A 26,692-nucleotide genomic window follows, 5' to 3' on the forward strand; every position below is an offset into this window, starting at 1 on the left:
AATTGAATTTATTTGCAATGATATTATTTATTTATTCATTATTTATTCAGTATATATTTCCAAATGACTAAATAGCAAATCTCTGTAGAGAAACAACTTTGCTTATGTTAGTGTGGAAGTTGTGACCCATTAATCCATTCACTTCATTCTCCTAACAACCTTTTCTAAAAAAAAAAAAAGAAAATTTTAATCGCATAATTACACATTTTCTCTATTTCCACTTTTGTACATTTTCTTTCTTTTTTTTGTCTGATTTTAATTATAATCTGTTATTACTTTCCACAGAGCTCCATCAACCCTTCAGTATCGATATATTTGAAGACTACATCTACGGCATCACCTACATCCACAACCACGTCTTCCGGGTCAATAAATTTGGCAAGGGCGACGTGGAGAACCTGACAACAAGAATGAACCACGCCACAGATTTGGTTTTGTACCACCGCAACAAGCAACCGGAAAGTGAGTTTGGTGTCAAACAAGCGCATTAAGATGAGAAGAAGAAAGTGTGTTGTTATTGCAACTTATCTGTATTTTCTAGTAAATAATCCCTGCGACCGAAAGAAATGTGAATGGCTGTGCCTTCTAAGTCCGAGTGGCCCGGTGTGTACGTGTCCCAACGGACACAAGTTGGACAACGGCACGTGTGTCAAGCTGCCCACTCCCACGTTGTCTCCGATCTGTGAGTGAGCAAACAGACACAGGCGCACATGCAAAACCTCCAAATGGAACCAGTTTGCCATTATGTGATGATTGCGTATTTACGTGGAACATTATGTCGGGCGGGTTGGCAAAGTTGGATTTGAAAAGTTGCTAAATCTAGCAACAAAAGTGCTAAATTGTTGATAATTGTCCACAGCGCCTCCTAGTGGCCCCTGCCTGGTCCAGTGTCTGAACGGTGGCAGTTGCTTCCTGAACGCCCACAAGCAACCCAAATGTCGCTGCCAGCCAAACTATGGAGGAGATCGTTGTGAGATTGACCAGTGCAGAGACTACTGCAAGAACGGAGGAACGTGCACACCTTCTCCAACAGGTATGAAGCAGAAGCTGATCGAAAGATGACTGATTCAGCTATGATCAATTCTGACCTAAAACTACTGTCTGCCACCCCCAATTAGGGGAGTATTTGTTTGACTTGATGATCTTGTTGAAGTACATAGAAGGTCAGAAGGTGTTGCATTGTGTCTTTATACATCTAGAGCCTATGACATTGTAGCAAAAGTGGCGTGGCAGAGTAGTAGCTTAGAATATGCTATCGGTGTGACTGAGAAATTTAAGGTGGATTTGGGAATGCATCAGGGGTCAACGCTAAGCCCCTTATTTTTCCACTAGTATTGGATAGGCTGACATATGAAGTGAGACTGGAAACCTTATGGACCATAATATTCAAAGATTACATTGTGGTCTGCAGTGAAAGCAGGGAGCTGATGAAGGAACATTTGGAAATATGGAAACAAACACCAAACAACAAGTGCCGGTGCCCTTTTGAGAACCAGACCATAATTCGATAATATTCAGTACTTTATTTGTTCCTTATCGCATTCGCACACACATTCTTACAAATGTATTTATTCCCAATTTCTTCCAAATGCCAACAGGCTCTCCGACCTGCCGATGCTTGCCCGGGTTTACGGGACCGAACTGTAACCTGCACACATGTAGGAATTACTGCATCAATGGAGGCAACTGCACAGTCAGTGCAGGGAACCAACCAGCTTGCAGCTGCCCTCATGACTTCCTGGGTGACCAGTGCCAGTATAGTGAGTGTTGCCGTCTAATAGCTTCAAGATGCACATTTTGTCTAGAACGCAGCACGCTTGCGTAACCTGCATGTGCGTTTGTGTGTTTAGGAAGCTGTGAGGGCCACTGTCTGAACAGAGGCACATGTCTACAGAGTGCGAGTGGCTCCAAACTGTGTCGCTGTCTGCCTCAGTACACCGGCAGCACGTGTGAGATTGACAAGTGTCACTACTGTCGCAACGGCGAGTGTATCCCCAAGGACAGGTTTACATCCACAGGGGAATTCACCTGCCGGTAAACAGCTCAAACACTTCTTTGTCGGTATCTATTTGTTTGGTTCCAATATTCTCCTTCTTAATTGCTAGTTATTAAAATCTGAAATAATTTTCCATCATTCTGCTGTGTAAGTCAGGGGTATGCAAACTATGGCCCGCGGACCACGCGCGGCCCGCTCTGTCCTTTAATCCGGCCCAAAGAGCATTTATAGTACAGTATCCCATCATTTTTATTTATTAATTGCATTAATTCATCTCATTCAATCATTTATTTGATTTTACATTATGAATTATTTTGATTGTTTAAAAAATTATTCTTTAAACAGTTGAAAATGTTTTGTAGCAATCAGCCCTTCATCATCCTCATACCGCATTTGCATTTAGAGCATTTGCACGATTCACATCTTTCTGCCCTCAATAGATGTGCAAACGGAAGAATCCAGCCCAGCTGCTACACGTGTGATACAAATGAATACTGCGCAAACGGCCAGTGCTCCATCAATCCTCTCACCCACCTTCCAGAATGCAGGTGAGCAAACTTTGCATCAAAGATTTCATCATCGCGTCTGGATGTGAAAACCGCCGTATCGCCTCTTATACCATCTCCTGTGTTTGTGTGGGCGCGCAGATGTTCTCCTGGATGGGCGGGGCATCGCTGTGAGTCCGTCACCAGTAGTGAAGGTTCCAGCAGTTCAGGAGGGCGTAAGTGGATGCCTAAAAACAGAATAAACTTGGACCTGCGACTAGAGTTGCCATATATCTAGAAATGTATTTTGTGTGCAGGCACAGCCTCCATCGTGGTACCGGTGCTGCTCCTGCTCCTGCTGGTTCTGTTGGCTGTAGGAGGGTTGTTCTGGTACAGGAGGAGGATGAGAGGGTGAGTCATCGTTAAATGCATTCCAGTTGAGAGAGGTCTTTCATTCTACTTTCATTCTTCTTTCCTCTCTCCTACACTGTAATGGCATCTCCTCTGCTCCTCAGGTCTAGCCGGCCCAGCAAAACCGGCTCCAAACGCTTGCGGTAACCGTTGCAGGGGGGGGGGCACTACACCCAACCCTTTATACCTCGCCTCGTACCCATGAGTCTTAGTTGCTGTGCAGTGTTTGGTCCTGTGATGAGTGTGGCGTCATTCTTGCCTTTCAGTGTCTCTCCTGTTTAATCTGCCTCTTCAGGAGCTGTAGGACAGATCTGCAAGGAACAGATCTGTTTGTGTGTACTGTGGTCCTGTAATTGTCGTTCATGCTGTCACATTGTATTGCACAGTAGGGATGAGCATTTAAAAAGTCACTCTCTCTCTATCTCTCCCTCTCTCTATCCGCTGAAAGATTTATTTATTTATTTATTTTTTATTCAATAATTATTTATTTAATATTTATGTATTTATTTATGTGTTTATTTATTTATATATTTATTTATTTTTTATTCAATATTTATTTATTTAATATTTATGTATCTATTTATGTGTTTATTTATTTATATATTTATTTATTTTTTATTCAATAATTGTTTATTTAATATGTATGTATTTATGTATGTGTTTATTTATTTATATATTTATTTATTTTTTATTCAATATTTATTTATTTAATATTTATGTATTTATTTATGTGTTTATTTATTTATTTAGTTATTTATTTATGCAGGCTTTTTCTTGAGCACACACATCCCAAATATGATGAACTGCCTTGTCATAGCAGAATGAAAATGTTGAATGCAACAATTCATCTAGAAGTAAAAAAAAAAAAATCCACGTGTATGGTGTAAATGTGGCATTGATGCAAGCGTTTTTGCATGCTAACACGCCAGCCGTACCATTGCTACCAATCTGTGAAGTATGTAGACGTTGCTGCGGTATTCACAACAAGTTTTACTCGAATCCATACAGTTCGGCCCGTAAGTATTTGGACAAAAACTGAACAATATATGATTGAAGTGTAGGCTTTCAGCTTTTATACATTTCACAGATCTAAGGCATTGACCATTTTAAAAAAAACAACTTTTTTTATGGTCTCAAAAGAATTTGGACCAAGTGACATCAGTCTTTTTTCCGGGACTCATTTAATGACCCATTTCTGAGTTTTCCCAGATGCTTTCAAACAGTCACTGAAGGCAGATAATGTTCATCAAAATATTGAAAAAGTTGCTTTCTTTGTCCAATTATGTTTTCAACCCTGACATTGGCGCAAGGCTGAAGAAAAATTCTAAACTAGTAATGGCTTTCTTTTTTATGAAACTTCTTACATTAAAGCTGAAAGTCTACACTTTAATTGCATCATTATTGTCAAAGTTCATATCCATTGTGGTGGTGTTTGAACTCAAAATCATTAATTAAAACTCTGAATACTTCACTTCTGGACCTAACTGTATTTCAAGTTTCCACGCCAAACTTTGCTTTGAAACAAATATTAGCCCGATCACGATTGAAGATGCTCATCCCTACCGCATTTCAGTGGTGATTTAATTGCTAGCGATGTGATCTAGGATTTACTGTATGGTTTTTCATTTTGTGCGATGATCCGGATCAGTTTTGGGTTCAATCCAATGCTGGATTTGTGTCTGTGCCTGTGCTGTGGCTTTTGCTTTCCCTCAGTCTGGTTGGACGTGACGTCATGATCCGCCTCTCTTCATCGTATGGATGGATGTGTGCGGGCAACCGTTGTTGTGTCTGAGGGCTTAAACGTGGACCTTTCTGTGTGTCGTGTAGAGCAAAGGGCTTCCAGCACCAACGGATGACCAACGGCGCCATGAATGTTGAGATCGGAAACCCCGCCTACAAGATCTACGAGGGCGAGCCTGATGATGACGCCGGGGAGCTGCTCGACGCAGACTTCACCCTGGATCCAGACAAGGTAGGCCTACAAAGTGTTTGAGATAGCGAAAAAAACGGCCCTTATCCAATCTATAAATCTGATGGATTTTTTTTCCTGCCGTGTTTGACTCCTCCCAGCCTACAAACTTCACCAACCCAGTGTACGCTACGCTGTACATGGGCGCCCACAACAGCCGCAACTCGTTGGCCAGCACGGACGAGAAGAAGGAGCTGCTCTCTCACGGAGAAGAGGAGCCCCTCGTGGACCCCCTGGCGTAGGCCGCCGATCATGCTATTCCAAACACATCCCATCTTCTTGCCTTTTAGCGAAGAAAAAAAAAAAAAAAACATGGAGAGAGAAAAAAATTACAAAAAAAGTGGGAGAGAAAATGACAAAAAAAAAGGTGAACACTGTATAAAATGTACAAAAATGAAGGACTACTTTTGTATGTGATTGCAGTATTATATTTTGTTCTTTTGAGATTCTTCTGGTCAAAAAACAATAACATTTTCTATGAGAGATTTTTAATTTACACGTGTCCCTTACCCCTTTACCTAAATAGCCACTACCTCTGTGCAAAATGAAATGGAAAATTAGAAGTCATTATCATCGGAGCAGTTTTTTTTTTCATTATTTTTTTATGAATTGTAGAGAGAGCAAGAGAGAAAATAGAAGGGAAAAAAAACAACATTGTTCCGTTTCACCCGTGCCAACTTGTTTTGTTGTTTGTGTGAACTTTGAGAGGGAAAGGCAAAAACTCAAAGTTGTCCAAACTTGCGCGGCTGTTGTCTGGCTGAGGATCTTCGCAAGATTGCGTGAGACACGTCGGCGTTTGTGTACAGCACCGAATGCTCTTGAATTGATTGTGTCGTCTTCCTTGCACAGAATTCCAATTTGTTGCTATTTTCTAGGCTTTATATGGTCAGGTGGCTTTTTTAATGACACGGCTCTGACAGCTGGAGCTGGCGAATGAGGACTTTGCTCCCGGGTGAAACATTCCAGGCAGATGTTGCGAATGTGTCGAAGCATAACATGGTCAGCTCGTCAATACTGGGAGGACCAAAGCACACCCAGTCCGCGTGGCGAGGTGGTATCACGTGACTTACAGGGTCTTCCTCGAGTTGAAAGTGAGAAACGCCGACATCCTGATGGACCTTTTTTCTAAAATGTCAGTCTTGAGTAGCTTTTTAACCCCAAGTGGAGCGTTTTGAAAGGACTGTCTTGAAGTGCATTAAGGTCGTTTGGTATTTGTGTTGTTGTCGAGCTTTGTCAAACCTCCCGTGTCTAAATGGTGTGCCCTGCTGCTGCTAATGCTACCACTCTTGTCCTTACGCTCAAAATGCTGCTTCTGTCAGAAATGTGTCAGCCATAATCTTAGTGCATGTAAACACCAATCTTCAATATCTGAAATTATTCTTAAAGACAGCGACTGTTTTATTATTTTTTGGCATACCTGTCAGCAAGTGTTATTTTACTCAGTTGTATATATATATGTGTTTTGTATTTTAATTGAGAGATAAGTACAATCATTTTTGTTTCCCTGAGCAGCAGTTTTGCTTAAATTCATTAATTTTCCAATAGTTTTTTTTTTTTTTTTTAATGAATGACACATAGCTTTTATAGTACACAATGCATGGAGGCTCAGACTTTCTTCTGAAAAGAGACTAATGTTTAATTTTTGCTGGAGTACTTTACAGACTAAATAACAGATATTGTTATAAATAAATTGAAAATTGTACAGATAACAATTTGGTGTGTTATTTTAATTGGGTGCGCTTGTGTTTTGTGTATTTGCTGACGTAAGCTGTGTGTGTTATTACAGCCCAAGCAACAGGAGTTGTAAAGAATAGTGTTATTAGTTGTAATTTATAACAGAGAAGGTAATTTTTGTATTTTTTTTTTTAATATTGATCAATCAAAAAAAGGGCTACAGAAAAAAATGGCACAGCCGATTTTCTTTCGGGCATAAAAAATACTGTTCAAGGACAGCACAAAACTGCTGAGCAAAATTAGCAGCAAGAGCTAAGTTTGTGCATTTTCTTTCACAAAAATTAATTCATTAAAAAAATGTTTTATTTAGGTACTTGTTAGTCCTGGTTATTATTACAAATCCGCAAAAAAAAAAAAAATGCCTTATCTCATTACAAGCACAACTATTCTATGTCTGCCATGTTGTGGTGGTGATCATTAAACTAAACAGTGCCCGCCAATAGAAAAGAAATTGCATATAATTGACGCCTATTGAAATTTATAGGACATTTGTAATTTTATTTTCGTAAACCCACAAAAATTCTTCAAAAAATGCTGATATGATAAACCTCCGATATTCATTTTCCACGAAAAGAATTCTCCCTGACATGGTGCAGGTAATCCGGGTAACACACTAAACTAATTTGACAATACAGTATGTTTATTATTTTGGTTATAGTTTTCAGGGACAGTTCTGATGCATCTGAAAATGAAAAACTCCTCCAAACAACAAATCGGCAGCACAATATATATTTCTGTGTCCCATCTTCCAACACACAAAACACTGTAATCTTTGCAAATATACACAAATCAAACTGAATTCAGCTGATGCGCAAAAAAAAAAAAAACTTATAAAAAGATATATATTAAAAAGGCAACATCAAACCCAAACAAGCAAGGTGCCGTTTTACAAATCAGATAGCAATATTCCTAATACTGAAGTGGCATTTTGGAGTGATACAACAAAAGTCAAAAAAATTATCTGCTCTTTGCACAATATAATGTTTACAAGCCTTTTCATTTTTCCTTCCATGTTTTATTATTATTAATATTTATTATTTATTATCATTTCGTACCTGATGTATGATGACTGTTATATGAGCGTTAGGAGCGCTTCCAACGTTCGGCGCAGGTGAGCCTGCTACAGCGGCGTCTGTTATACGGAAGTGGAAGACATCAAGTGTAAGCAGCGGCGGTGTCGCGTTTGAGCCATGACATCATCAGCGCGGTCGTTACTCTGCTTCATCTCTCAGAATGAACCTGGAATGAACAGAGAATCTTGGGTTCATTGTTTCAAAAAGTGACATCAGGTAGATTAGGTAAGTGAGTATGGAGTCTTTCTTAAAACTCATCAAGAGTCTGAATTAACTTTTTAATGAGAATAAATGTAAAATGAATTTTTTTTTTTTTTGATGAGCAAAGATTTATTTTTTTTATTGCCTTAATTTTGCTGACTTTAAATAATCCTTTACAGCAGTTTGATTATTTGCATGCTTACCACTCAGTAACTCCAGGCACCAGCTGTACCTCCGCCAATTCGATCTGCACCTACAGAACACAATGAGCATATTTGTTTCAGCACATTTACTTAACACAAGTACTTTAAAGAAGTCAAACGAGGAAAGAACAGTAAGTCGAAATTACCTGCCCAATGGCGTCACGACTTCTAAATGAGGCTGAGTTGTTCTTCACTGACACGCTGAGGCGCCTCAACTTCAAATCTTCCGCAGGCAAGTTGTATTCAAACCTGAAGGGAAGTCGCCAAAGATGATATGAGGCAGCCAACATCCCAAACAAACAAGAACCATAAATGAATACGACTTTAGTCAGGTACCTTTCATTAAATTCAGGGTTGAGATCTCGTTTCTTCACAGCCGTCTTCTTCTTGGAGGCCTTGCTTTTGTCTGGCATCAGCATTATGGAGACGTAGCTGTCGACAGCGTCCTTACTGGAGCACAACAGACCTCTGTGCACAGATAACAAAAGCATTCCGAAAGTCTTTCAATCGTACTTTTCGTGTCGATAGACATGAGATATTTCATCAGGGTACGTTACGGCAACACGATCCCTTTTGTTGAGTGGTGCGCATTTTCACAGCAAATTTAGACATACTTTTTTTGTGTTGATGGAGAGGCCGTATATTTCACACTCCCCCAACTCTCCATCTCAAATATATATAGTCTTACTTGTCCATAAAAAAGTATTGTAAGTACGCCTCTACATAACATTGTATCCTTATTAACAGTAAAGAAAACAAAAAAAATAGAAATGATCTGAATAACTAACATTGTTTACACTCAATGTGTACATGCTTGACAATGAGAGCGCCACCTACTGTAATGAATGTGTAATTACACTTTATTCCCTTTTTTTTTTTTTTTTTTTAAATAGCACATTCCCAAGCATTGCACCGCACTGCACGCCCCTCCCTGCTGGGGGTGCCCTTTCTCCAATTTGAGAAAGACTGTTGTAAAGGCAAAGCCATAGTATTGGAACACATTAGTGTAGGTATGGTAAAAAAACATAACATTGTGATTGCTTACCTGCAGGAATGTACAATAATGACCAGCTTTCCCTCTCTTGAGTCATATGAAAGTGACAACTTGACCTGCCCATTCCCAGATCCCCGACTGGCGTCAGCACAAGGCAGTGTCCCACCACTGATCATGTCCACCATTTTGGTCTCCAGAACCTAGAAGTCAATCAACGAGCGTTGTCCACGAGTGCACTACAGTGTGTGCTGTGCACCGGAACCGTTTTCATTCCCACCTTGAGTTCAAGCCTCAGCAGGACCTGGCTGTCGGGTGCCGCTCCATCCAGATGGAACCACTGATCCAGGAGCAGTTGTGGCTGTGCCAGCAGCTCCCTTACACAAACCACCAGCGAACCCATCGGCTGGTCCCAGCCGCTGGACAACTGCGATACAAAAAAAAAAAAAAGTATTCTGACTTAAATATATTAAAGCAAATGAAACTTAATTTTGGAACTGTATGCAGAATGAACATGAATACTGGAACTGGTCTTACCTTGAGTACAAGCATCTGGTGTTGAGGGTCACGCACAAGGAAGTAGAACGACTCACCCCATTGGGGATTGGTGCTGCGGTCACACAGCTTGAGCAAAGACAGTGAACATTTTGGATTGATCATTTTATCATTTCTGGGTACACTGCATTACACGTTCCGAGTCTCACCTGCGTTTTGTAGGTTGTGTCGCCAAGAACAAGCTCAGCTCCCGCTTTGGGCTCCTTTCCACTTTTCTTCAGCTGGAAAAACGTACCGGTACACGTTTTATTTTCTGACAATGCTGCGGTCGTCGTTCAGAATAGACGGAGAAGCCGCCGGCGACTTACGGGTAAGGAGAGCGCTCGCTCCAAATGGACAAAGAGCAAAGCAGCAGAGGGGGTGGCTTTGTTCTTAAATGTCTGGAGTGACTGAAGCTGCAGAACCTGAACAACATATGCCAGACAACAACTTGGCACTCAGTGAATTCTTCATTTGGTACTCTTGCACAATCTAAAGTGAGGTTTTACAATTAGCTTATTTGGGTCCATGAGTGGGGAAATATATCGATGAAGGTAAACAAAACTGTAAAATCGGCGCCTATTATGACGCAATGCAAGCTGCGAGTTACAACCGCAATAATAAAAATGATAGTTAATCATTTTTATCCATTTCTAACTTTTAACAGACTCATGGATTCTCACTTAGTCAATACAATTCCACATTGAATATAATAAAAATAAAATGAAATATAAACCAACACAATTTCCTAATTTGATAAAATTAAATGAATAAAAATTCTAACAATCACGTTTAATAGTTTTTTTTAATCATAGTAATTAAGTTTTTCTATGTGCATATTTTTCCTAAAATTGAAAAAAAAAAAAAGCAGACAGACAGAAAAGGACAGAGAAAAAATATATAACATGATTTTTCTCAGGGTATATTTTGATAATTTATTCGTGTCAGACAATATTTTTTGGGGGCACAAAATGGGTCATAAGCCTGACTGAAAAAGAAAAGCGTCTGGCATTTGTTTGAGGGGAGGCTTTTACTTCTTCAGGCAAGCCCATTAATTGAGGCATAGTTAATTAAATTGTGCAAGTGTACCTAATGATATGGCCACAGACTAAATATTAAATTAGCCGTGTCATTGCTAATGCCTCCCATCCCAAAATTTCTAACTAATAAACATCCAAACCTGGTCAAGTTGAACGGAACGCGACACTGTAGGAACCCACTCCAGGATCAAGTGAAGCCGCCCGGACTTCACATCATTCAGGGTGTACCACTGCAACACATGTTAGTTGAGCTACTGAAGCAAGAAAATGAGAAGAAAAAAAAAACGGTACAAAAAAGATAACTTGACAAACCTGATCTATGTTCTGTGATCTGATGACCTCACTAAGTTTAACACTGAACCTATGAGACATGTCAACAGACATTAATCAGCTATCTGCCGTACCTGAACACACAGACTAAATCCCACTACATGACACAAACCTGCCCAGGAAGTCGTCAGAATCTAAATCTTTATCGAACGCTTCAAATAAAATTTCCTGGACACTGCGACTGCTTAAAACTACCTGTAGAAAGAAAACAGAATAAATAAGGGAAAGAGCCTCATATCATTTTGATACAAAGCTCAACAAATGAAACACCAAATCATTAAATCATGAACTAAAACATGAATTGGAATTAGGTAAAAAAAATGTCCCCACTTTACCATAAAAACGTGTAACCAGTTTAATAAATTATTCATTGAAATATCAAGTGATGTCATTATTAAGGAGTTAAAAATCAAACTTGATCGTTATTTCTACCCGCCTTTGACACTTTGGGGGTAATGGGTCAAATTTATTGCTGTACATGAAAACCGAACAAACTGGATATGGACGGAGGCTTCCTTACAAAGTTGAACCATGTTTACCTCATACATCTCATTCCACGTGGGGTTGAGATTCTCCTTGACAACCAGGCTCTTGAACGTAACCCCTCCAACGTTGATCTTGACATAGGGGTCACTCTTGCCCTTCACCATGCCCCCCATCAGGTTGTCCTTAGCAACCAGACTCTGGGCTGCCAGCAGGTGAATCCTCAGCAACCCCTGCAGCATGTCCAGAGCAAGTCAATTATGATCGTGGATACATAACGAGGCATTAGTTATACATTAGCCAGGATATGATTTGCCATTTAGAACGAGAATGTCACTCAGCGTAGCGCCGAAAACCACACAGGCCAGAACGGACACAAGTTCATTCGTAAGAAGACGACTTCCTTGTTCTTGGAGAGGGGCGGTGCCATTCCAGTGATGCAATAAATGGGAAAATGGTGAAAATAAATTGCTTCAGCAGCAGTTTTAGTTTGATTTGTGTAATATTGCTTTCGCTATGTGTCTTTAATATTTTACTGTCTAAATGACTGAAAGCAACAAAGTGAGACTTTTTCACATTATTGTAAATGCACATAACATAAAAGATAACAAATTGGCTAAGAGATAAAAAAAAAATGTTTCTAAAAGCATGAATCAAGAGAATAACTAATCTGTTCTCCATAATAAAATGTTTGATTTATTATAGTTATTAATAGTAGAACCTTTATATAAGCAGAGTTCACTTCAAACTTTCAGCATAAAGAGTTTGCCTTGCATACAAAATATGCAGCTCAGGTCCACACAGAGTGCAGAGGACAATTTCACAATAATAGTTAAACAAAACAGGAAGTGGGCCATTGATTCACTGTGACTTTAAAAACAAAAAACACAAAAACCACATGGTGTTGATTCATCATCATCATGCGACCGGACGGGTGCAAAGAATGTCGTCTCATTTTGATCAACTTTGAAGGAACCTAATATTTGAAATTCACCTCATATTTCAACATCATACTTCTTGAGACAATAACTAAGCACCTATTTTAAAAACGCAACTATTTCATTTGACTGGCTAATTAGAATACACACCAGACCCACCTCAGTGCCAAAATCCTGGCTGGGGCTTGTGTGCGGTGGAGAAATATCAATTTGGGGAGGTCCAGACACTGTGAAGTGGGCGTCGGCATTCACACCAGCACTGCACACACACACACATAAAAAAAATACTTGTGTGTGCTGACACCATAAACAAGTACAAATTGTAAAAAATCAAAAATTGTATGTCGCACGCTTACTCCTCTGTCATCACATCTTGCATCTCGGTGTCCTCTGTATGAACTTGATGGTCTAATGGCGTTTGCTGCTCTTCGGCATTTGCTTGATCCTGAGGCACATATCAAGCGTGAAGTGTGAAGGTGAAACTCGACAGAACTTTGCAAAAAATGTGCTAAGACGAACCGTCGTGTCAGGGGGCTGAATTGTGAAGGATTCTGCATCATCTTCTCCTGCTTCCATCGACGTTCGCTGGCTTGGAACTACAGCAGGACTGACAAAACACACTCTGGTTTAAAAAAAAAAAAAAAAAATTAAATGCTAAATAAAACACTCACTCATCTAAAGGCAGCCTTGAACCATTTTCCTCCTCCGTGGCGACCATCTTCCTTGAAGTAAGACCATAAGGTTGTGGTGCTTCAGTCATCCTTGAGTTCAAGATCTGTTTTGCAAAAAAAGTTCAGGTTATGTGTTGCACAAACAGCCACAACATAAGGAATGATTTTAGAGTCCAATCAAAATCAAGTCAATTAAATGTTTTTTTTTTTGTTCTCCATTGCTAAACTACACGAAACGTGTACATTCCACCATCTTCCTGTAGGGGGCAGTCATAGGCACCTTAAGTTCAGCCCTCAGTAGGATCTCACTCTCAGGCAATGCTCCATCCAGCGGCAGCCACCAATCCAGGACCAGCTGAGGTTCTGACAGAACCTCTTTCACAGGAATCACGAGGGAGCCAATTGGCTTCTCCCAAGCACTGGATAACTACAGACAAAATATCGGAATATTACACTTTGGTGCACATTCAATATTGCGAGTATTTACCTTGATGATGAGCATCTCCTCGGTAGGGTCATGGACCAAAAAATAGAAGGCCTCGTTCCACTCGGGGGACCTTGTGCGATCACAGACCTTCACACAGGAGAAGGTCAGACTTAACTGTGTCAAGTATAACTTAATACTTTAGTTCAAAGATCCCCGTTGGTAAAAACCATACCTTAGTTTTGTAGGTTGTGTTACCCAAAACAAGCTCAGCCGCAGCCTTTGGCTCCTTTCCACTTTTCTTAAACTGGACACAGAATGACATTATATTAGACGTCGCATTTTTTGTTATAGAAAACACAAATCTAATTAGATTCTGATCTGATATTTGTATCACTTAAATGATTTCATTTTTGAATTGCAAAATAAAAAAATAAAAAGATTTTTTTCCACATCGGTGCCATTATTTGTAATACAGTGCACTGCCACATAGTTGTGATTCGGCTTCGGATTCGTATTATTCCTAGAAATTAAAACAATTAAATAAACTGTTTCAACAGCTGAAATTCCCATCTGGGAATCAATAAATAATCAATTATCCTAGAGGAGCTATTTGCCGTGTGAAGAAGTGACTCACGGGCAACGTGTGTGCTCTGTCCAAATAAACAAAAAGCAAAGCTGCAGAGGGAACCGTCTTGTTCTTGAACGACTGCAAAGACTGCAGCTGCATCACCTGAAAGATACACAGACTTTACAGTATACAGGATATAGTCATCATGGAGACGGATGAGCTACCGAATCAACGTTAACAAAAACCTTGGAACTGTTTAAAAAAAAATGCATTAGTATTGACAATATCCAAGTATCGAGTATTTTTACGTGCAGCAATATGAGCAATGCAGAATGTTCTTACTTTGTCCAGGGAGTCATTATGGGACACCGTTTGGACCCACTCCAGTATGAGACGGACACGACCAGACTTAACATCACTCAGAGTGTACCACTGGAAAATAAGGAATATTTAGTGAGCAAAAAAATAAATAAATAAAAATTAGATATTAACCTATTCACTAACAGTCGAGTAAAAAAGAAAATGGATCATTGACGTCTTTAGCCGTCAATGGCAGTAAATGAGTGAAAACGCAGTTTGGGTGTCTACGCACCTGATCTGTATACTGGGCGCTAATGATGTCCGCCATACTGACGTTAACCCTGTCGAGAATAATTTAGAGGTTGAGTGTGTGCATTTGATGGTGCGTGAAATGAATCTCCATCACTTCCTCACCTTCCTAATAAGTCATCTTTGTCCATGTCTTTGTCATACAGCTCCACATTGACATCCTGTCCACACTGAGGCTTCATCACCACCTGTTGGATCCCAGAGGAAAAAAAAACCCGCTAGATTACTATCCCATCGTGATCATTTCGCCGAACTCGATTAAACGCAGCCCTGTGCTATTTTGTCGCAACTAATGCTGAGCACCTGATACATCTCATTCCAGACGGGGTTGAGATTCTCCTTGATGACGTTGCTTTTAAATACGGTCTCTCCAACTGTGATCTTGGCATAAGGGTCGCTCTTGCCTTTCAACATACCACCCATCAGGTTGTCCTTGGCGACCAGATCCTGAGCCTCCATGAGGATGATTCTCATTAGGCCCTACAGGGAGAAGAAGGATGATTTCACAGGTGTGGAGAGCTATTTTAAGGTCGTTATTTGATGACTTGCTGCCCTTGTAGCAAATAATCAAACAGTAATTATTTGGATTCTTTGAATCTCAACTTGGGCATTGTGGACATTTCTGAGATAAGAAAAAGGTCTTAAAAGGAATGCTTGAATGAATTTGACAAACAGAAATGTGAGGAATGTAATGACGTCATTACCTCGTTGGCAAAGCTGAGGTCTGGTGAAGTATGAAGAGGTTTCACCAGAGCAGGACTTGACGATTCTTCTTTTGTATCGTTGGGCACATCAGCTTCAGGTGTCAGCACGTCAACTTCTTCATGCATCATCACTTGTGGGACAAGGGTTTCTACAGGAGCATCCACTGAACTTGATCTCCAAAAAAAAAAAAAAGAAAATACATTATTGATTTTATTTTATTTATTTGTATTTGTATTTATTTTATTTAACTTATTTATAATTTATTTGTGTTTTTATTTATTTTATTTCATTTATTTAATATTTATTAATTTTTATTTTATTTTTTTATTATTTATATTTGCACTGGAGGGGCGAGCTCTCCGATCTTGTTGTCCACTGAGTATAATGACAATAAAGAACATTTTGATTCTAAAACAAGAAAAATAGTATGTGAGACTAGACTTACTTTTGGATGATATCACCCTCACGTTTCTGTTGATCGGGAAAGCGATTTGCGTCCTTCAAAGTGACCTTAGCTTGATCACTGACACGGGGACACTTGCTTGGTATCAGCATCTGCATCGGAAAAATAATGACAATGACTTCAAATTTGGAATATTTATACGAATAAAAGCTCTCCTACCTTAAGTTCAGCCCGAAGAAGAACCTGACTCTCAGGGGAAGCGCCGTCCAGATGGAACCACTGATCCAGGACCAGCTCTGGCTCAGCGAGCAACTCTTTGATAGGAACCACTAAAGAACCCATGGGCAACGCCCAGCTGTGGGAGAGCTGGAGAAATAAAAATGTTTGCATTGACCTTCCGGTAGCTTCAGTGAGAGAGGAACAACATTACGAGTGGCAGTGGAGTTTTAATACTAAAGAGAACAAAACCTGCTGCAGATCATGCTGTTATTAATAGGGGAGTGATATTGACGTGAAAAAAACCTTTTGGTAAATTTGACAAGAACAGAGTCAATTTTACTTGTTTATTAAATTAAAAAGAAAAGGACTCAAGTCACTCAAGAGAAGGAAGGTTTTTAAGTTGTCTTGTGAATGACATGTACTTTGTAAAAAGAAATTAAAAAAAAAAAAAAGGAAAAAAGGAAAACACCTTCCCTTAAGTGACTTTTATTTTGTATTTAATAAATGAACAAAATGGACTTGAAAACTCTTCTTGTAAAACACATTTTAAAACAAATAAAACTAACACTAAAACTAAGAACTGAACCAAAAATAAGAATTAAAAAAAAATCTACTAAAAACTAGCAAACCTGCTCACAAATTAAGTGAATTTAAATAAATAAATAAATAAATAAATAAAATGTTGCTATAATATCAAGTATTTGCATACCCAACACATCGGAGGTCAACTCCAACCTCCCAATAGTTCTAGTCAAGCACACATAAACCATGACCAAATGATTTCAGAGAAAATGTGACATAAGTGTGATGATAAGTAAACACTGCTGTCTCCATAGCTTTGAGTCTGACTGGTTTTGAGAACAAATAGCAAATCCCCTTTTTCTGAATTTCAAGGCATAGCAAAGTTAAAACACAATGGACAAAACAGACCCAAAGTGGTCTTGAGACCATATTCAAGACCAGACAACCCTATGAAGTAGTCCTGAGACTGCACTCCTAACACTAGCACTTCCTATAAAAAGATTTTAATACATCATAAAAAGGGACTGTGAGCTGATCAGCAAAACAGTTATTACAAAAAAAACAACAACAAAAAACAAGAAACGATCCCGTTGCCGCAAATTACAATAAAAAAAAAGAACTTACGATAAGATCTTTTTGACTCATCTGATCACAGCTACTACGTCTTGAACTGGCCGCGCACTAAGCGGCACTTGCAATTTTGTGAATTTTACAAAGATTTACTTGTCTGTTTGTCTGACTACCTTGACAAGAAGAATATCCTTTCTGGGATCCCGGACCAAGAAGCAGAAGGCCTCATTCCACTCGGGTGAGATAGAGCGATCACACACCTGCAGGAGAGATGAACGCGTCAGTGTAAGGGATGTCATTAAACTGGTTATGATCGTCCTCTCTCTGGCATTTTCAACAAAAAGAGGAGGCGGCGTCTCACAGTTGTTTTCCGAGACATTTCTCCAAGAACAATCTCGGCTCCCACTTTTGGCTCTTTTCCACTCTTCTTCACCTGTTGATCATGGGGAGTAATAAACAGCGACGATGTGTCCAATGTGTGTCCCATTGTCCTCCAACAAACTTACTGGTAAACCATCGGCCTGTTCGATGAAGACAAACAGAAGACCCGCAGACGGAACCGCCTTGTTCTGGTAGGACTGCCTGGAATAGAACTGAAGAACCTGAAGAGACAAAACAGAGCAAGTGACTCATCACCGTCATCATCATCATTTGCATGATGTCACGGTTTGGGTTCAAGTGCCAACCTGATCCACTTGGTCTGCGTCTGACGATGTCGGAACCCATTCCAGTACCAGGTGGATCCGACCGGACTTGACATCGTTAAGAGTGTACCACTGATGGATGAAAACACACCATTATAGGATACTAATACCTACTTCTTGGCGAAATAAAATAGTTGTGCGATCGTACCTGATCAGTGTCCTGAGAATCAATGATGTTCTTTAGATTGATCTTCAGCCTGTATTTGAGGGCAAAGTGAGATTAGTTGACATCTCAAAATTATTAAATTAATGAGCATCAATACATAGAGTATAATATGATGCTACCTGCCCATGAAATCATCCTTCATGTCCATGTCTTTATCAAGCACCTCCAGATGGAGTTCCTGACCGGGCAACTGAGTCAAAATCACCTGAGGAGGAATTAAATTGAGAATATATCAAAGCCATGATCATGTCGCGTTCCTAGAACTGATGACGGGGATTTAGTTACCTCGTACATCTCATTCCAGGTGGGGTTGAGATTAGCCTTGATGACTTGGCTTGTGAAGGTTTCCCCTCCGATATTGATTTGGACATAGGGGTCGCTTTTGCCTTTCACCATGCCGCCCATCAGGTTGTCTTTGGGGACAAGGTTCTGCCCAGTCAGCAGGTGGATTCTAAGCAGTCCCTGCAAACAAAAGTGATACCGAATTAGTAGAATGAGTGCACAAAAAAATAATTTAAATTGGGGTGGAAGATCAGGTGGCAGACTTATCGTTACCTCTGTGGCAAAGCTGCAGTGGGGAGAGGTCTCCTGGGGTAACGTTTTGCTTCCAGATTCCAGGTGAGAAGACACGTCGGCTGTAATACGTTCCTCATCTAACCACAGCATCTATACGGTGAGTGGAAGGAAAAAAAAAATAATGCATCCAAATTCACGGGTCATTCATTTGCGTAAGTCCACACACCCTGAGAACGGCGTTGATATAAATGCGACTAGCTGATCCAGAGTTGTCCAACTGGAACCACTGGTCCAGAGAGAGGTCAGAAGAGGACAGCACACGAGACAGAGGGATGGTCAGACTGCCCAATGTCTGCACACGGTCAACATCCTTCACCTGGTACACATAGTTCAAAGGCAATCATCAGCAATTTCTCTCACGAGAATGAGGCAGACTTGTGGAAAGATGGCATAAGATAGGTGCGTCAAACACATTTTTGTGGACGGGCCACATCGTAGTTATGGTTTCCCTCAGAGGGCCGTTATGAGTGTGAACCCGTATGAAATGTATGATTACCTACACACAACAAATTGATGGAAAACCAGTAAGTTACTGTTTGTTCAGAAATTCTTCAATTTATTTTAAAATAAATGGCAATATCTCATATCTCAATGCAGTTAAAAGTGTAGAAAATGAGCTAGAAACAGTCCCTTTGCGGGCCACATAAAACGAGTTCGCGGGCCAGATCTGGCCCCCGGGCCTCAAGTTTGACACCTGTTGTGTAAAATAAACAGTATCATTTGAGCCATACCGCAATATAACTTCAAGGAAATATGCATTTTTGCATAATCCAGCAAACTAACAAACTAACAAAAAACGATCCAAATATTCTTTTAGTCCCTCCACTTGGAAGAGGTCATAGGTCAAGGACCATGCAGAAGTAAAATTATCTTTTTAAAGTCGCTTGTATTGGATCTTATTAGAGTGTGCAGGCGTACCTAATATTGCGAGGACAAAGCAACATATGAAAAGTTACCTGAATGTCAATATCCTGCTTGCGTGGATCTTGGATAAAAAAGGTAAACGCTTCTTCCCACTCTGGATCGATAGTTGTGTAACATGTCTTAAAATGATAATAAACAGAAGAAGCGGTTAGTCGGTACAGGATCGATAATATGTGACATTGTCATTGAGATCAACCTTGCTCTCTCTGGTGATGTCCTGCACGGATAACTGCACCATGGGGTCGGGCTCTTTATTTCCCTTTTTCATCTATAAAAATGCAGAAGATTGATTTTTTTATGAATAAATAATACAGCACATGTGATCTATAGTGGAGAAACATTTGAATAAAAAGTGAGGAACTTCACCAGCAACTTGTATACAGGAAGCAAGCATTTTATGAGTCCCATTTAAGGAGGCAAAGCTCGACATGACGACCAAAATGAGTTCCACAGATTTTTGTCACGAGGGGGGAGGGGCTAAATATAACCACACTTGAGTCTGTGTTTGTGGGCAGGGTTAGAGGGCACAGGAACAACTGTGAGGTATGCTAGACAGATGGCGAAGAGCGGCGTCATTGTTACCACACAGGAAGCAACTGTGAGCTGCGCAAGCGAGGTGACTCACTGGAAGCGCTTCAGCCTTGTCAAGATAGACCACCAAAATGGCGGAGGAGGGCGGGTCGGCCGTCTTACTGGTCACACTCTCGTTCCTCTTCAGGATCTGGAATGGGAGCGCGTTCCTGTTAATATTTCATGCCCAAATTGTCGTTATCGTGTAGTAAAAAAATAAATAAAATCATCATAGCACACCTGTTCGAGTCGATCAGTGGTCGGCATTAAGGCCAACCACTCCAGTCTGAGATGGACCCGACCTGAAGGAGTATCTTTCAAAGGGAACCACTGAGGACAAAAGAACATAATGAGACCACTTCACGCAATTTAATGAAATGAATGTGTGAATATTGTATATAAGATGTATATTTTGTTTGACTGCATCTTTTCTTAAAACAGAAGCATTCATTATAATGTGGACATTTTTAAATATTGCCCCTAAATTGTCAAGTACAATCGTGAAAATGTCAAATTGTCCAATTAAATATTTATGAATTTTGAGTTTCTACAAATGTCTAAAAAAATATAACAAAATAAATAAATAAAATAAAAAATAAAAATAAATAAATAAAATAAAAAATAAAAAATAAAATAAAAAACCTTTTTAGGAAATGTCTCAAAAAGATATCCAAAATTAAGAAACAGCATTTTCTTACATTATCAACAGCTATGGACTTCTTCACAATACCCAAATCCAATTTGGTCCTAAGTGGAAGAAAAATAAATAAGGGCATTAATAAACCAAATCAGCAAATACACCTTGGGAAAAAAGACAAATCAAAGTGCTTCCCTCATCGCCGTGTGATTGACATTTGTGACACTAAACACACAAAGAGAAATTACAACATGAATGATGCACATGTACCTGCCCAGGAAATCATCCTGGTCGGGATCTTTGTCATAAACCTCCACCTCCAGTTCCTGACCAGGCACTTCATGGACTATCACCTGGCGCACCAGACACGGGTACAAAGAAATGTATACAGACAGAATGCTTGGAAAATGGCTGCTGACTCACATTGAATGAAAGACAAATGGAACATTGAAAGTCAGTCCCGTGTGTCCAAAATGGAACGAACGTTGCGCACGATCATTAGCCCTCCATGTTCCTCACCTCATACATCTCTCCCCACTTGGGTGCGTCGGTGTTGTCAAAGTGGTGGGAGGTGAACATCTGCGGACCCACTCGCAAGATGGCGTAGGGGTCTGACAAGCCCGCCATGACTCCTTTCACGTAGCTGTCTTTTGCTGCTAGTTTTTCAGCCTCCACAAGGTGGATGCGCACCACACCCTTTAGGGAGAATCACGACGGCGTGAAGGTACGAGAAATACGCAACGTTGTGGTGGATTGTATCGTTACCCTGGGCAAAGGGGAGCGAAGATGCGCCACGTGGAGGTTTGGAACCAGGGGGACGACCAGACGGTTGGGCAGCACCAAGAAGGAGGCGATGGCGTCCATGATCATGCTGTCAGACATGACACTGGAGACGAAGACGGAGGACAACAGCATTTTTCAAGACGTTAAGAAGCTACGGCCTCGAGTCAGGTTAAACAACGGGTTGCCAGTAGAAACATTTAAGTCATTATCTTATTTACTTTAAGGGGTCAAACTCAAGGCCCGGGGGCCAGATCTGGCCCGCGGACTCATTTTGTGTGGCCCGCGAAGGGCAAATCATGTGCGTCAACTTCACTTTTAACAACATTGAGATATGAGATCTTGCCATTTATTTGTTACCAATCCTCTCCTTTTAAAATAAATTGAAAAATTGTTGAACAAACAAGTACTGACTGGTGATCATACATTTATGTGGATACACAGTTATAACGGCGCTCTAAGGGAAAAACCATACGATGTGGCCGGTCCACAAAAATTTGTTGGACACCGCTCCTTTAAGGTATTTCTCATATTTAATATGGTGTGGAAAAACATTAGATTATTCGTGCATGACTCACTTCAATCCGGGGATATCCAGCAAATTAGTCAATCCTGTCCAGTTGATATCTAGTTTCTGGGACGACATAAACGAATATTGCAAATCAATCGAGATGGGACTCAATATTGGGGTGTGCGACAAGAAGAGGACAAATAAAAGCGAACGTGGACGACGGATCAACCTACGGGTCTGCGGATGAAGAACATGGTGACGGCACCCACAATGGGGACGTCTCCAATCAGAGGCTCCAGAATGACTCGCATCATCCCATTCAACTAGGTGGACACGGAGAGGAAATAAATGTGACATCCGCGTGGAGATTCCATCCTTCGTGCGACATGATACTTCTTAAGACGATGACTCACTTGTATTCCCTTGACTCCAGCTTTGCAGAAGTATCTCTTTACTTCCACGTTGATCTCTACATTGCCAACGTAGCTAAGAGGAACAGGCCACCCGCATTTATTTTCAGCATTTTTACAAAATGTGACAGCCAACGGCGTGAGGCGACATTTTACCTGATATAAAGATCAAGCAGGACCTGTCCTTTGTCATTCTCTGTGTGAGCTTTGATCCCAACCACCTTCATGGCCTGCAGGAAAACAGAACAAACGTTACGAAGGCAACAGACCTAAAGCATAGCATCAAAGTAAAAGATAACATCCGTCACCTTGTCGCCCATGTCCACTTTTGTGAAACTGAGCGTCTGGAGGTGGCTGCTTGACGCCCGGATAGACGGAGCGATGGTCTCCACCAGGAGCTTCTCCAGATATTGGCCCACAAAAGGCCACACCTGCTGCAGCACCTGCAACAACACCCAGCACGTGGAATCAAACATTTATTCATTTCCTGGACCTTTTAACATTTTTTTTCCCCCCATCACAGGAGAGCTGACTTTCTTTTGCTGCACCCACAGCAACTATTTCTTTTTTCGATCCTCAGAGAGTTCTAATATGCCCTTTATTAGTCCCACAATGGGGAAATTCGAGATTCGAACTCAGGCCTCCTGGGGAGACTGGGTCCTGAACGCGGCGCCTTAGACCACTCGGCCATCCATTAAGTGACATAACGCCCAATGACTCAGAATGAGAGAGCATGAGAGCAATAAAACAAAAAATAACATATAAAAATGTCATATGATAGGGAGGTCATAAATGGCTAATTGGGTTGAATTTGGACAATTTCACATCGGGGTGTACTCACTTTTGTTGCCAGCGATTTAGACAGCAATGACTGTGGGGTGAGTAAAAAAAAATAATTTATGCACCCCATTCATAACGCGGACCTTGCAAAACTAAAAGTCACGTGACAAGGAGGGCAAAAAATGGCTAATTGGGTTCAATTTGGACACTTTCATGAAGGGGTGTGGTCACTTCTGTTGCCACCGATTTCGTTCGTAATGACTGTGGGGTGAGTTATATTGAAGGGGACCGTAAGGTTACACTACTGATGACATTGAATTGTCGCATTTCTTCAGTGTTGTCCTTCAAAAAGAAATCCAAAATTGACAAAAATGCAAGGGGTGAGATAGTCTCTATTTTCCTGTTTCAAAATTTGCCGTGTACTGAGGTCGGATCGTGTATCGGTGTGACACACAGAGTCATGACGATAATTCTTGATGCTCTGCAGCCAGAGATTGCAGCTTCTTTTTTTTTCTTTCTTTCTCTTTTTTTTTTTTTTAAACAGTGCGCTCATAAAACTATGCGGAACATCTAAAAGTCACCCCAAGATTTTTACTCTCAAAATGCTTGATTGCTATAAAGTCAAATGTTGTTTGAGCATAACAATCTCTTGAGAGATTTAGAGGCCATAATGATGAGGCTTTATTAAAAACAGTAAAGCAACAAAAAAATGGAATTGCTTTCTGTAACTTTTAACGCTGAACATTGAGTGTGTGTGTCCTTTTGTGTGAAACGAGCAGCTGACTCCCTCAGGAACAACATGGCAACTGCTCAACTTTTTACCGTTGTGTCATAGACTGCCGCCATGAAAACACATTCTAGTCCCACGAAGGAAAAGAATGAGAAGCAAGCGCAGTGATTGGCTTGTGTGTTGTCGTCTGGGTATTTTTTATTAAAGGTCGGCAACAACCGGCATAAGTGGGGAATGAGTCATCAGATGTCTGCCTCACGTGGAGTCCTCGAAGCAGACTCAAAACTTCACATTGTCTGCCTCTAACATCTTGTGATCCTAATAATGTGTTTGATATTTTTTTTATGACTTCATAATCAACCGAAGTGAGGGACGGGAGAGTGTTCGGACAAAGCCAGCTGTTTCAGTTTCTTCATGCGGGGGTTGCTCCGCCCCCTTCCGCGGTAAAGTGGAAATGTTGAGTGGGTTGACTGGCACGAATACTGTACGGCTTCAGACTGTGTGACTGCAACAACAGGGGGGGGGGGGTTGCCTTCGCTGCTGCAACATGGCTGCCGCCATTAAATAAGCATCACATGTCGATGCCGAAGCGTCAGTCAGCACAGCAGCTGTGTTTGATCCCATGTGTGCTTTAATAAAAGGCCAAACAAACGGATTTTTTTTTTACCTTATTCAGCCATTCTACTTTCTCCACATCCGGAAAGTTGACCTGTGGAGAAGAAAAAAAAAAGGACATAATGTAGTTCAATTGTGATTGGGTACATTTTAATTAAATTATTGTTGTATTGAACTGGAGCGGGGAGCTCGCTAATCTCGTTGCACACTGAGTACAATGACAAAAAAGGGCAATATGATTCTGATTCTGAAATAGTGTAACAAATACTTTACAGTATAAAGCACTGCATGAAGGTGCACCTAATGACACGTGAAGATCTGTCAAGTTAAATCATTTTTGCCGCAGTGCTTCTTTGACTCAAGTTTAATATCTTAGTGTTCCGAAACAAAACATCAATTGAACAAAAATAATGTAAATAAATGTTTTATATCACAGAGTAACTAATTTGAATGTTACTTAGAGGACTGCTTGGTTAAAGGTTTTCTCTAGGCATGGGCAAACTGTGGCCCGTGGGCCACATGCGGCCCGTTCAACGTTTTAATCCGCCCCGCCGAATTTAAGAAAAATGAAATGACTAAACCTTGTTAATGTTTTATTTTCAAAATACTGTGGTTTTCAAAGACATACATATATTCTTGTAATGCTTTTGTTCACTTTCATTTAAAATTAAAAGATTTCTTTTCTCCAATGAGGTGAAGTTACCAAAACACTCCATCCATGCTCCTGGTCTGGCCCCTCTGTCAATTTTTAGAACCCATTGTGGCCCGCCAATCAAAAAGTATGCGCACCCTGCTCGATGTAGTCTGTCTGCTTGCCAACACCATCGTGCAAAACCACTCAGACAGCCAGTATCCAGAAGGATCTCACTCAGCTGGGTGTGGCCTCACAGAAGAACTTGTGGCAATCTGCATGTCCATTTTGGGAATCGTGCTTTCAGGATGCGGTGGCAAATGCATTGATTCCACTTTTGAGAATGGGATTACACTTAAAATGTAGTTTACATTCCAGATAATGTCAACTGACTTTTTTTAGAGTGATGCCAACAAGTATCAAACTATGCTATTCTATGCAATGAGTCATGTTTTTCTTTAGTGTGCTACTTCATATCGTGCAATTCAATAAAGCTCATGTGTGATTAGTGGGGGGGGGGGGTGTCTTACCCAGGCAGGTAGATCTCGCTTTATTTTGGACATTCTCAAGCTGCCGAGCTGCTCCTGCTCGTCGCCGTGCAGCTGCATGGCCGATCTGAGCCTCTCTTCTTTGGCCTCCCGAGCGTGCTTCCATCCCGTGTACACCATCATACCGCACACCAGCAGGCTGGTGCTGACCCGGTAGTAGCCGGCCAGGTAGACGGGAAGCAAAGCGCCCAGACACTTCCCAAAAGTCCAAAGCACAGCTACGGCGTTGATCCCCTTGGCCCGGGGAAGAGGCTGCACTTCGCTGCTGTGACTCTGCAAGATCATCTCCGGCTTGTCTGGGCACGAAACCTCGGCGACTTTCGGCTCCGATTTCTCGCTCTGCATTGTCCTTTAAGTATTTGAACTCCCAGATGAATTCCTTAAGAAACGACGTCTGGAGCAAAAATAACCATTAAAGGGCGTCTTTTTACGAACTTGATCCGCTAATATTCATTTTTAACGCGTCAAGCAATCATTCGAGTAAAAGTACCGAAACACGGATTACCGCTGTAATTAGTTTAAGGTCCGAAACGCATATTTAATGCGATTGCTAAATCCGCCCGGTTGAGGTTGTGCTCCTCTTTCTTCACCAGTCCCGTTATCGCAGTGAAAACACGCCCACTGGAACAAACTACGCATCCTTCTCTGCCTTGTCTGCGTGCTTCGTTGCAGCGAGACTGACGATAATTCCACTTGGCTGACCAGCAGCAGTTTGGAAATATATTTTAAAATACACTACATGCATGTTTGAATGCTTCGGGTAGTCATAACATTCAAAACAAAAACTGTCGACTTTGTAAAATGTTGATGCGTTTTTTGACGCAAAGAAATGTTGCAATTATGTAGACATGCACTGTTGCGTCTCCAGGTTTTTGTGTCTAACTATAATAGACGTTTTGAAAAGCAATTCCTTTGTAAAAACACATCGTTGGGAACGCACACAAAATGTATCTGTGTCGCTCGTGTCCGATTGTAAATTGAATCTCTTCAACCGGTTATAAATAGCAAATTGGCGTTACTAAATTCAG

At 40.7% G+C, this 26,692-nt stretch overlaps 2 protein-coding genes across 4 annotated transcripts in view; one reads left to right on the forward strand and one right to left on the reverse strand.

Moving 5' to 3' along the window:
* Nucleotides 1-6,573, forward strand: part of LOC148327219 (low-density lipoprotein receptor-related protein 1-like) — a 95,724-nt gene extending 89,151 nt beyond the window's left edge. The window contains exons 80-90 of one of the 2 annotated variants that reach the window (XM_088308534.1): nucleotides 286-462; nucleotides 542-682; nucleotides 860-1,033; nucleotides 1,599-1,760; nucleotides 1,851-2,034; nucleotides 2,437-2,544; nucleotides 2,644-2,717; nucleotides 2,799-2,892; nucleotides 2,997-3,035; nucleotides 4,720-4,864; nucleotides 4,963-6,573. In XM_088308534.1, the coding sequence (XP_088164660.1) occupies nucleotides 286-462; nucleotides 542-682; nucleotides 860-1,033; nucleotides 1,599-1,760; nucleotides 1,851-2,034; nucleotides 2,437-2,544; nucleotides 2,644-2,717; nucleotides 2,799-2,892; nucleotides 2,997-3,035; nucleotides 4,720-4,864; nucleotides 4,963-5,103 (1,439 nt within the window). In that variant the 3' untranslated portion in view covers nucleotides 5,104-6,573. The remainder of the gene's footprint in view (nucleotides 1-285; nucleotides 463-541; nucleotides 683-859; nucleotides 1,034-1,598; nucleotides 1,761-1,850; nucleotides 2,035-2,436; nucleotides 2,545-2,643; nucleotides 2,718-2,798; nucleotides 2,893-2,996; nucleotides 3,036-4,719; nucleotides 4,865-4,962) is intronic. The other variant, XM_088308535.1, reaches the window with a different exon arrangement.
* Nucleotides 6,574-6,880: 307 nt separating this feature from the next.
* On the reverse strand, nucleotides 6,881-26,272 carry esyt1b (extended synaptotagmin-like protein 1b). Of its 2 annotated transcripts, XM_088308537.1 has the most exons (53): nucleotides 26,170-26,269; nucleotides 25,647-26,058; nucleotides 24,538-24,579; nucleotides 22,669-22,803; nucleotides 22,517-22,590; nucleotides 22,364-22,436; nucleotides 22,184-22,273; nucleotides 22,018-22,073; nucleotides 21,425-21,545; nucleotides 21,179-21,355; nucleotides 20,930-21,012; nucleotides 20,721-20,769; nucleotides 20,263-20,352; nucleotides 20,078-20,173; nucleotides 19,649-19,720; nucleotides 19,485-19,571; nucleotides 18,695-18,844; nucleotides 18,508-18,618; nucleotides 18,238-18,414; nucleotides 18,072-18,157; nucleotides 17,935-17,983; nucleotides 17,769-17,858; nucleotides 17,589-17,684; nucleotides 17,444-17,515; nucleotides 17,256-17,342; nucleotides 15,991-16,137; nucleotides 15,814-15,923; nucleotides 15,368-15,542; nucleotides 14,967-15,143; nucleotides 14,769-14,851; nucleotides 14,647-14,695; nucleotides 14,397-14,486; nucleotides 14,121-14,216; nucleotides 13,719-13,790; nucleotides 13,547-13,633; nucleotides 13,340-13,486; nucleotides 13,060-13,163; nucleotides 12,908-12,995; nucleotides 12,745-12,833; nucleotides 12,548-12,647; nucleotides 11,507-11,683; nucleotides 11,080-11,162; nucleotides 10,950-10,998; nucleotides 10,778-10,867; nucleotides 9,927-10,022; nucleotides 9,768-9,839; nucleotides 9,601-9,687; nucleotides 9,344-9,490; nucleotides 9,118-9,266; nucleotides 8,409-8,540; nucleotides 8,219-8,321; nucleotides 8,073-8,122; nucleotides 6,881-7,834 (listed from the first exon to the last, which is right to left on the reverse strand). In XM_088308537.1, exons 2-53 carry the CDS (start codon nucleotides 26,007-26,009, stop codon nucleotides 7,807-7,809), a joined length of 5,403 nt encoding a protein of 1,800 aa, XP_088164663.1. In that variant the 5' UTR covers nucleotides 26,010-26,058; nucleotides 26,170-26,269; the 3' UTR covers nucleotides 6,881-7,806. The 2 variants fall into 2 exon arrangements, with proteins under 2 accessions (XP_088164663.1, XP_088164662.1); XM_088308536.1 differs by having other exon boundaries at nucleotides 25,647-26,272.
* Between the last annotated feature and the right edge of the window lie 420 nt (nucleotides 26,273-26,692).

Source organism: Idiotropiscis lumnitzeri, chromosome 11 (genome assembly GCF_059441095.1).
Source record: "Idiotropiscis lumnitzeri isolate Australia: NSW breed Sydney's pygmy pipehorse chromosome 11, RoL_Ilum_1.0, whole genome shotgun sequence".
In the NCBI taxonomy this organism is placed as follows: domain Eukaryota; kingdom Metazoa; phylum Chordata; class Actinopteri; order Syngnathiformes; family Syngnathidae; genus Idiotropiscis; species Idiotropiscis lumnitzeri.